Raw genomic sequence first — 11,326 nt, forward strand, 5'->3', positions numbered from 1 at the left:
GAATGATATTAGAAGAAGTTTTTATGATAATTGTGCTTATATTAAAACCATATCCCAGGAGGTTGTAGATCTTTAAATTTGTTCGGTATTCTTTTTTTTATATGATTTGTAGTAATAGTAATTTTTTCCCTCTTGTGTGTTTTATCAAAAGAAAATAAAAAATTCTACGGTATTTGGTTTATATTGATTTCCTTATTTTTTTCAAAATCAAATTATTTTAAATAAAATCAAAAAGATTTTTTTTGGATTAAAGGTGAATTTTCTTGTTTTCTCAGAATAAATTTTTTTCAGTAAAAATAAAATAAAGTCTTTCTTATTGGAAAAATGTTAATTTGATGGAGCAAAGTTGGGTAAAAATCAAATCTTTTAATTATAAATTGAAATCATAATGCTTTTTCCCTTTTTCGAAGATTCCATTAATTAATAAAAAATTATTATTGTCATTTTGATTTAATTGCTTGATCTTTTCCTAAAATAGTAGAGGATTTGAATTCACTATACACTATAAATAAGAGGTAGGCGGCTAGGTTTTAGGGACGGAGAAACACAGAGGCTACATTTTTTGTTTTATTTTCTTCATTTTTTTTTGCTCCTTATTCATTCCATCTCAAATTTTGCTCCATCACTATTTTCACGACTTCTTTCTTCATCATTTGACTCGCGACACATTTGAATAAAAAGGCAAAAATCGGAGTTTTGTTCTCAAGATGAAGTTTCTATGTTGCTATTGAATAGATTGATATACTTCCTCCTATATTGTTTTTGCCTACCTATGTTCCAAGCACAATATTAATTCTTTCGACATTACTTTTGGGATATGTTTCTTCCCTTATTTTATTTCGCCTTTGTACTTCTTTTATATCTATTGCTAATTTCATATTATGGTTGCTTGAACTATTTGTAAAATGTGATTCTATTGATTATCTTTTTAACATGTTTATTTTGATTACAGGTATGATGTTTGACAAATGTATATTTTTCTTAGTTTTAATAAATATCTTCACCTAAAAATTTGCAAAAGGGAACTTCTTACCATGGAACCACGAAATTGGGAGACCGAAAAAAAAGTGTAATTTAAATCAATATTAGTTATCCCCATATTTTTCTTAAAAAATATAATAATTAAATTACTAATACAAATCATTTGCATTTTAACAATAGTGAGAAGGACCTTGACAACAACCAATTTAGCAATTGGAGATAAGGTTTCAATAAAATCAACATCTTCTTGTTGTGTATATCCCTTGGCAACCAATCGAGCCTTGTAGTGCTCTACCGAACCATCGGAATTGTGCTTCACCTTATAGACCCACTTACACCCAATCGAATATTGTCCAGGTGGAAGATGAACAATGGACCAAGTTTTGTTAACTTCCATAACCTCAAGTTTAGCAGCGATAGCAACACGCTAGTGAGCATAACAAATAGCCTGATGGTAGAACTGAGGTTCGTAATAACGGACAAAAACATTCAACCAAAAAGCCTGAAAAGTAGGAGAGAGCTTGGAATGAGAAGATAAACCTGACGGAGAGACGTTGTGCAATAAGTTGTAGGTAGTAATCTCGTAGGTAGGATGGTGGGTGATGTGGTCGGGTTGTCTGATAAGACTTGATTAAAGGCTAAAAAGAGTAGTTTTACATGCTTAGTTGGGAGTTAATTATGATGAAAAATGTATGTTCATGCATATATAGGAAAAATGTGCATAATTTGCGATTAGGGACTTTGGAATTCAGTTATAGGTAAATGAAAACTAATTTGGGTAAATATGCTTATTTTGTAAGAAAAAATGAAGATTTATGATCACAATGCGTTAGACACATCGCAGGACCAAAATTCTAGTTTACTAGAGGAATGAGCCAACCAAGTTACGTTGAAATTCCAGCTTCACGATGCTTCACCACATTCGATGCCTAAATTGTCAAAACGAGAATAACAACTCCTGACCAAGTAATTGGTCCAAGATTTGTTATTAGTTCCTAAAATCTCTACAACCTCATTTGGTTCCAACCTCTCATGCATTCCTCAACATCTTGTTACCTCCATGGCCTATAAAAGTAGCTTCCAGACATCTCTTCAAGACATTTCATTTTTCCATGCTTTTATTTTCCTTTCTACTTTAGTTTTTTAGTTTTTATTTAAGTTTTGTTTCCAATTATTTTTCTACAATTACTCTTGTTTATTTTATTGCAATTCAATTTGTTCCATTTTGTACTTTCTTTCCAATTCTAATTAAAATGCTTTCTTTTCTAATCTTCTCTTGTGTTTTAATTTCTTTCAATTCCATGAGTAGGTAAATTGTTTCTTCAACCCTCCTACGAGTTTAGTTCATCTATTTAAATTACATCTATCAGTGAGCACGACGTATTACGCTCTCTTTTGCTTATCTTGATTGATCTAATTTATCCAGTTGATTTTCTTGTTGGCCACTTGTTTAAATCATATTGGTTTGAAATTAATTCTGAAAATGTTAGAGTCAAACGGATCTCATCAAGGTAAAACGGGAAGTTACATAGAAATAAGAACTAAAATAAGATCCTAGATATAAGCTCTCTTACCCGTGAAACGAAAGTTGACATTTAATTTATTTAGGATTAACAAACCAAAAGCAGTATGGAATATGAGTTGAACCAATTTGCATAAATTGAGTTTAATTATGGACACACTTGACAGGTATAATTCATCTTTTAGAATTAAATCTTAGTAGGGGTTGGTTTTTTAATCTTTGTGTTTTTAAATTTTGTTTCCCAACATATTCACCAATTTTTATCCCAAACCCGATTGTTCATTCAAGCAATTTACAAAATCAATTTTAAAAGAAAACTAGTCCCTGTGGAGACGAACTTGTGACAGTGTGCACTTACACTTACCCTCGAGCTATTAAGCAGAGGCACAACATTGTCTGATGAGTAGCAAGAACACCCATCGCATCGGGAGCAGGGGTGAGAACAGGGGAATCCGATGGAGCATCGTGGGAAGTTCGTGAAGATGTAGTAGGTGCCAGAGCAATTGGCGAATGGCAAGCAGTAGCTGGATGGAATCGTCCCAGGGAGGTTGAATAACATCAGAAGGGATTGGTTGATGCCCATCAAGTGGAGCGAGAGGCGAAGGAATTGACTGATTCGAAAACCTCACAACCTCAGATGCAAAAAATGGGATCAAAAGCAAAGGGATAATCAACGCCAACTGGAAGATCAAAAGGTGGTGATAAGACCAAGTCCGAAAATGGGTCAAGAACTGCAAACCAACACCGACAACATGGAATGGAAAAGAGTTTCATAAAGAAACGACATCACAAGAGACGAAGATACGATGATTGGCAATATCATACACCTTATATCCTTTCATGCTAGGTGGATAACCCAAAAAAATAGTAGGAGTGGCTTGTGGGTTAAGTTTGGATCGTTGACCTGGCAAAGTAGAGGCAAAACATAAGCAATCAAAGAACCTTCTTTTGATCTAATAAATTTGTAGAGTGATCCATAAGCATTTTATGTTTAAGGGAAAACTAAAAGAAATCGTTGTAAAACTGATGGTAAACTCTTCGAAATTCTTCCTAGCTTTTTAGTAGAATCTACAACGATAACAAAGAACAAGATGCTACATTGAGTTTTCTTTTTCTCTAATATTTATTTATCGTTCTTGCGTTATTATTCCTTTATATATTCTTTTAAGTTGTAAGTTCCAATTAGTTTTATTTAATTCAACATTAACTAAAACCAGAACCTAATATACAATTAACTAACAAATATTGTCTGCTTTTGTGATTTTGATCATTTTAGTTATTAGATTGTTTTTTATTCCCCAACATATTATGCCCTAACAAAAAGTGATAAAGGCGGATTTACTGTCGATACCCACAAATGATGGTTCATCCTATTAACCTAGGGATCAAATCTCTCTATCGTCACATGAACACTTAAAAACGAAATACCAACAATATAAAGGGTAAATTAATGAAAGAAAAGTCCAAGATTCTTCCTCATTGTTTAAGACAAAGTCGTCGTGTTAAAACTGACGAGTCTATTGCTCCATCAAGTCCATTATTGCTACTTAGACATAAAACAGAAACAAGTTCCCGTTTTAGCTTAGTAATTTGCAGTTGAGCCCTTTGGCGATGAGACGACTGCTACGGCATTGCCTAATGGCCATGCAGCCTCCGCAAGGGAACCATGATATGCCACTTGCTTCACCAATGTTATTTTCTTTCGAGAATCAATGCCTACCAAAGATACATAATACGTTAATATTTGTAATCGACCCATTAAGCTAATGAGTAATAGAGTCGGGAAAGAACATACCGAAGCCATCGACGAGAAGTGTGTACTCGTAAACGAGATCCATGCACACGAATTGCAAGTCGCTTGGGTAAACATTGGGATATTTGGATTTTGCATCCACAAATTTAGTTTCACAAGCAACCATGGCTGCTCTTTTGAAATCTATGGCCTTTACTACTGCATCTGGTTGGTTGGCATCGATGAAACCCGCCTGTCCAAATTGAATATCGTTATTTGAAGACTTGTTTGATAACAATTTTGTTTTGGAATGCTTTTGTGCCTTTCAGAATCATATACTTGTTCATATATTACTTCCTTCTTTGATTATTAATTTTATTTCAAATAAAACGATTTTGAAAAGTGAAAACTAAAGAGAACATTTTTCAAAAATATGTTTTTTACAAGAATTTCAAATGGTTTTTGAAAAACGAGACGCCAAAGAGAAAAGAAACCTTCCTTGTAGTTTGAACTTTGAACTTTGAACTTTGAGGGTGGTGTCTATCTAGCCAAATCTCAAAATGTTTCAATTACATTTTTAAATTTTAAATTATGTTTCTAATAATTCGTTGTCATCGACAGTACTTTATCAAATGATGACACGACAATTTTATGAAACAAATGTTGGTTGGTTTAGCACGACAAAGCAAATCAACACACATAAGCATATCAATCGATTTTAGACTAGTGATCCACTTTGTTTTACTCGTTACTCTTATGTCATGTCAAATCAATCAATATTTATCTAATAAATATATATCACGCCTGTTAAGGATCTCATATTGAAAAAGAAAAAAAGATCTAACAATGGTTTATAATAGATATGGACTACTCATCCCATTGCCAATTGATTTTGAGATGAAACCCCATGAATATAGATATGGTTTCAGAGCCGAAAGCTCAAACGAGCATCCGGTCCAAAAAATAGGATCCGGCCAAGATCGATATAACGCCATCATTTTAGAACATGTTTTGAATTACTTTGGTTAAATTACCAGTTTAGCCAATAAACTCAGTGTATAATAAGTCCTCAATTTAAAAAAAAGTGTCGTAACATAAATCCTAAAATTTTCAATTTTGTGTGTAATGAATCATTGAATTTTCAATTTAGCGTCTAATAATAATCCTTGACCTATTCAACAATTAGTAAAGATAAATATTTCGATACTTAATCACCATTAAAAATTTGATATATCTTCATTTAAAAAAAACAGAGCAAAAAAAAAAATTCTTTTTATGCATTTCTTTCTCCTCCATGTCAAAACTTTAATTTAATGATGTTAAGCAAAAGATGGGTTCGAGCAAAGTATTTTCTTTTTTTAAAATTCAGATACCTATTTATTAGACACAAAATTATTCCTTAAACATGAAATTCAATGTCTTTATGATTTTCTTAGATATGAAATTCAACGTCTTTATGATTTTCTTAGATATGAAATTCAACGTCTTTTTTTAAAATTCAGATACCTATTTATACGACACAAAATTATTCCTTAAACATGAAATTCAATGTCTTTATGATTTTCTTAGATATGAAATTCAAGGTCATGTCTAATTGATTTGTTACTTTTAAAAATATCAAATAGACAAGTTACTCTTTCTTTTAAAATTAAATAACCAATTAAACATAAATTAAAAGTTTAGAAATCTATTAAATACTTTTAAACTTTAGCGACCAATTAGAAACCAACTTAAAAGAGAGCGGAGGATCAATTGGATTTACCTGACCTGCCTTGTCAAAGAAAAAGGAAGCAACATAGATATTCTTCTGGCCGACTCCTCCACCGCCGCTCCATATGCCATCGAATGTGCATTCGCTATAGCCGCAATACTGGTTGATCTTGAGCGCCTCTAAAATTACCCTTCGGCAACGAGCGAAGCTCGACCCTGATCGGGGAGCTGATGCCTTGTATTCCTCTCCACCGTACGTGTACGTTCCTACAAACATAGAAAGAAAGAGGATATCATTAGGATTAAATTGGATCAAAATACTTAGAACAGATCCTGTTCAAGTAAGGTCGTAAATTGGGTCAAAATACTATACTATGGTTTGGTATATTTAGCTTTAGTTTATTTTGGTCCTTTAAAAAGTTTTTTTTTCTTCATTTTTTAGTACAACGACGTGTTTGTGAGAATTCAAACCGACGACTTTGTACTGAAGATATATGGCTTAACCAATTAAACCACCACAATAGTATTTAAACTTAAAATAAGCCGGAGGCATATGTAGTTTTAGAGTTAGAAATACCTTCATAACCAGCTAAAATGCAAGGGTTGCCCAGCTCTTTGGTCACCTTCAAAATCTCTACTCGGACAGCTTGTAAACCGTAACGCAAATAACTGATTCACAACACACAAAGAACTTCACACCCATTTCATAAACTTTCAACCATTTTATTTACTTCTTTTGATTTGCATAAAAAGAATTTTAATGTTTATCATTAATTTTCTATGAATATTAATTAAACGAGTAAATATCTAGAGATATAAGCATTTGAAGCCCTATGTAATGATCAAATATCACGTTTTAAAATCTATTCAAAATTATATTAAATAATTCATGATAAGAATTGAAATAATTTTTTATAGAGTCTAGAAATTATAAAATAAGCATTTTAGAGTCCAGAGACTCCCCTTTAGCCATTGTTTGATAATCTTTTTTTTAATAGTTTATTATCATTTCTAAAATCTAAGTCAAATTTTGAAAGCCAAAATAGCATAGTTTTAAAAAACTTATTTCTCCGAATTATGTTAGGAAGATAGATTTAAAACATACTAAATAAAATGTGAAACAACAAATAATTTTTAAAGACAAAAAATAAAAAACAAGATGTGTTGGGTTTGGAGCCAAAATTCATGGGCCAAAAGCTCAAACCTAACTTTTTAGGTTTTCTACCGCCTATATATATATGAGTTGCTTTATGTGATGTACCCATGGAACAAAAAGGATTTGTAGCAGCAGTCAATTTTGGAGTTTTTTTGGCAGCTCATTTGAAGCCGCGGCTTGGGACATTTGGCAGAGGTTTGGACAAATCAAGATCGTCTTTATGGGATAATTATATCTTGATTAATTACAAGTAGAAGATTTGACGTAATCTTAGTGGTGAACCACTATAATTTTGCTATGTCGTTTTCTTATGTTTACAATTTCTTCCTTATTTGCATATTCTGATGTGTGTTTAATATTTCTGTGGAAGAGGAAATTATTGAGAGCTATTAATTTCCCAACAAAATGTTTATCTACCTTAAATATTTAGCAATAAAACTAAATAATTATGAATTAGTCTAAATCGTCATCAAACTAAATTAGAATTGGTCTAAATCTTATTTTGGTCCTAATAGCTAGTTTCACCATTGGAATATAATTTATTTTTTGTCCCTCTTTTCGAATATCTATTTTGATATATGTATTTCAAGTTTTTGTTTATTTTAATGCATGTAATTTTAAAAATGTCCATCTTAATCTGCGTATTTCTAAAAGGAGATAGCTTTTGTTTGAAAAATTTTAACAAGAATTCTAAACAGCCAACCTCTTAACTTGTTAAAGACATATATCTCGACTAAAATGTTAGAGCTTCGAATCTATATCTCATATGTTGAACTAATAATTCAAACCTTTCAGATAACGGTCACTTCCCAAAAATAAAGAGATGAAAATGAATGGTTAAAAAGTAAATATAATAAATTGGATAAAAAATAAAAATAGAAAGACTAAAATAGATGAGGGTGGAAGCCAATAGAATAAGGTAAAAAGAGAGCTAAAAAGTAAGAGAGAACCTGTGAACGTAGAGGTTATATTTAGCACCCTTGAGGTACAAATTTTGAACAAATTTGGAGCTTCCGTCAGAAGAAATGGGCGCATTCGCGGCATCTTGGTCGGAGATTGCATATGCCATTTGAACGGAGCCGCCGCCGAGATCAATCACTCCCACGGTGTTCGAATATTTCGTACCCAATTTCTCCAGCAAATAGTTTATTGTCAACTGCATCCCAATTAAAAAAGAGAGAGATTTAAATATAATTAATTTTTCAAAATCATTATTGACGTGATTACCTTAAAAACCAATTTAAAATGATTTTAGATTTTTTTAAATTTAATTTTTTAATTTGTTAAATAGAAGTAATTTTGACACTGATAATGCTAAAATCACTTTCAAACACAACCGGTGAAAAATACTCTTTTGGTACATAACGTTAAGACTACATTGACTAAAAATAATTTAAGAAACAGGTAGAGTAAAAGTTTTTATTAAATCATTCTTTCCATAAGCATTTGAAACAAAATCATCGTTGCTTCTTCTATAGCCACTTTTTAAAATGACTTTGGAGGCCCATTTGAGAAGAATTTTAGGATTAGTGATTTTAGCAAAAGAGATTTAATGATAATCGATTTTATGAAAATGATTTTTATATAATTATTTTAACGTTTTGTTACCTACTAGTGATTTTTATATAAGTAAAAATGATTTTGAATGATTAATTTAAAATTTAAAGAGAGAATTTAAAAAAGAAAACAAAAACAAAACAAAAATAGAGAGAGAAACAAAAAAAAATCTTAGAGAAAGTGAGAGACAAATTTTAAATAGAGAAATACAAGACACTAAAAATTTAGAGAAAAAAATTAAAGTGAATAACAAAATTTAAAACAAATAAAGTTAGGAAGTCCCAAAAATTTTCAAATTTAAGGTGAAAATAAGGTGAATAGAAAGAGAATTTTGAAATAAAAACAATAATCAATTTCACATGAAATGCAACTCCACTGAAAAAATAACCCTTGTGTATGTACAAATATGGGGACAATACGTATATTGGTATAAGGGCATAAAGACTAAAGGACCGTCAACTCGTAGATAATAAATAAATAAAACTAATTTTTTATTAAATTTTTTTTTTTAAAAACCAGTTGGAGAATTACTAGTGATCGATCGAGAATCACTTCTCAAAACCACTTTTGAATCCTAGTCAAACATTCTATTTTAAAATGGAAGCTATATAAATATATATATTTTTTTTTATAAATTACTTATCCTAGTATAGCAAACTTAACGCAGTCAACTAAATAGAAAATATGTAATCAAAAAAGAAGAAAAAATAGAAAACACATACTCATTACACATTAATAGAAAATGTGTCACACTAGTGATTAATTAGACCAGTAGTAGGTATTATTAGTGATGTTTGAGACTAGAACCAGATTGAAACTTTTAAATATACCTCCACCAAATTGTCATGAAGCCCATACTACAAGTACATGGTTGAAACTTTTTTTAAAGGGTTTTAAATATTATTTGGATCCTTCTACTTTTGATTTTGGTTCATTCTGGTCTCTATACTTTCAACTTTTATTTGCTTTTGGCCGATGTACATTTGAAAAATGTTGCTATCCATACTTTTAAAAGGTTACCTTTCATTTTCATCTCATTTTTGTTAAAATTATCCAAACAGGAACTAAAATGGTCCATTTTTAAAAATTAAAAGATTAAAACAAACCGTCTGAAAGTATAGATACCAAAATGAACAAAAAGAAAAAAAAGTTAGGTTAAAAAACACATTTGGTCTCTATACTTTTGCTAAAGAAATGATTTAGTCCCTAAATTTTAGTCTATAACAATTTACTCCTTGTACTTTTAAATTAGTAACAATTTAGCACTTGAATTTTAATAACAATTTAATCTCTATAGTTTAAAATTTGTAATAATTTAGTCTTTATCGTGAAAATTTTTGTCAAAATTAAGTATCAATTCTATCTCATAAAGATTTAATCTTTGGAATTTATAAATATATTTGGTTCTTCATCGGTTTATTGATCTAAATTTATAAAAAATTTAACATATTTTTTACAAGGTCTAAATGGTTATACAGTTAAAATTACAGCATATTTAAACCCTTTTGAAATTAGGTAAAAAATCACAGCATAATTTAACCAAAATTTGATGAATATATATATTTTAAATAATATTTGCTTGAAAAACACAACTGCCAGAAAACGATAAAAAAAAATAGAGATAAGCGGGTTTGGGATTGGCCAATTACTGCGACTGCACAACAAAATCACATCGATAATGACCAGCGAGAAAGCAAAATCGTGAAGAAATCATACCCATTGATATGAACCTTCTTGATTTCCGTCGAGAATCGAAACCGAATCCGCGTCGTACTTGAATCCGCTCTTTGATTTCAGAAGAACCCTAACCTGAAACAACGGATTCATCTCTACAAAAATCAAACAATCACCGGCGAAGAATCAGAGTATTTCAGTAGCAAGCAATTGCAAATTACCGCTTCCAAAATCTTCTCAGATCTATCGCCTTCCAGAAACCTCAGCCCTGCCGTGGCCTGAAAACAGAGACGGAGATCCAATGGAATGCGCGTTTAATGGAAGATTTTCGAGAAATTTCGTGGAGGAGAAGTGAAGAATGGAGGATTTACGAACCCCGAGGCGAACAGGCGTTACGGATTGCAGTTTTTGAGGAACTGCGCTCTCTGCTTTCTCCAGTAAGGGGATTAGAGAATCCGCGGCTTTCTGAGGATCGTCGGCGTATGAACTCAGCCCCGGTTTTATCTGTAGAACAATGGAATCGCTTAATCGAGGTCGTTAGGTGAAATAGATTCAAAATTTTGAAATCGAAGAGCGCTGTGGTGTTTACCTGTGAGAAAACTTCAATGTCGGAACCGATGAAGAGGAGATTGAGATTCTGGTCGAAGTGGAAGACGTGGACGCGGCTGCCGGAGCTTCCGGCGTCGAAGATGACGGCGTAGGTGGAGTTGGAAACGGAGGAAGAACTTCCGACGATGGTGGAGATCTTGCGGTGGTTGAAGTTGAACGACAGGTTTTCTCCGGCGGAGGAAACAGGGAGGATGAGCAGAAGTGAGAGAAGAAGCAGAGTGGAGAGCTCATGCCGCCGTCTGGCTCCGGTCTCGGCCATGGCGCCGGCGGCTGTGGATGCGACGGAGAAGAAGATAAGCCTGTGGGAAAGTTGCCGGCGAGTTTCCTCTTGCCTCTTGGCCTCTCAATGATTGCTCATATATTAGTTTATTTATAATGGAATGTG

The 11,326-nt window shown here is 32.2% G+C and overlaps 1 protein-coding gene across 1 annotated transcript; it reads right to left on the bottom strand.

Moving 5' to 3' along the window:
• Nucleotides 1-3,928: 3,928 nt before the first annotated feature.
• LOC111021140 (apyrase 2) lies at nucleotides 3,929-11,326 on the bottom strand. The gene is made up of 9 exons (XM_022297992.2): nucleotides 10,922-11,326; nucleotides 10,708-10,836; nucleotides 10,554-10,610; nucleotides 10,375-10,467; nucleotides 8,052-8,257; nucleotides 6,523-6,614; nucleotides 5,998-6,212; nucleotides 4,299-4,488; nucleotides 3,929-4,219 (listed from the first exon to the last, which is right to left on the bottom strand). The coding sequence occupies exons 1-9, from the start codon at nucleotides 11,198-11,200 to the stop codon at nucleotides 4,086-4,088; spliced, it is 1,395 nt and encodes a 464-aa protein (XP_022153684.1). The 5' UTR covers nucleotides 11,201-11,326; the 3' UTR covers nucleotides 3,929-4,085.

Source organism: Momordica charantia, assembly GCF_013281855.1.
Source record: "Momordica charantia cultivar OHB3-1 chromosome 11 unlocalized genomic scaffold, Mcharantia_2.0 BLBB01000011.1, whole genome shotgun sequence".
NCBI lineage: Eukaryota > Viridiplantae > Streptophyta > Magnoliopsida > Cucurbitales > Cucurbitaceae > Momordica > Momordica charantia.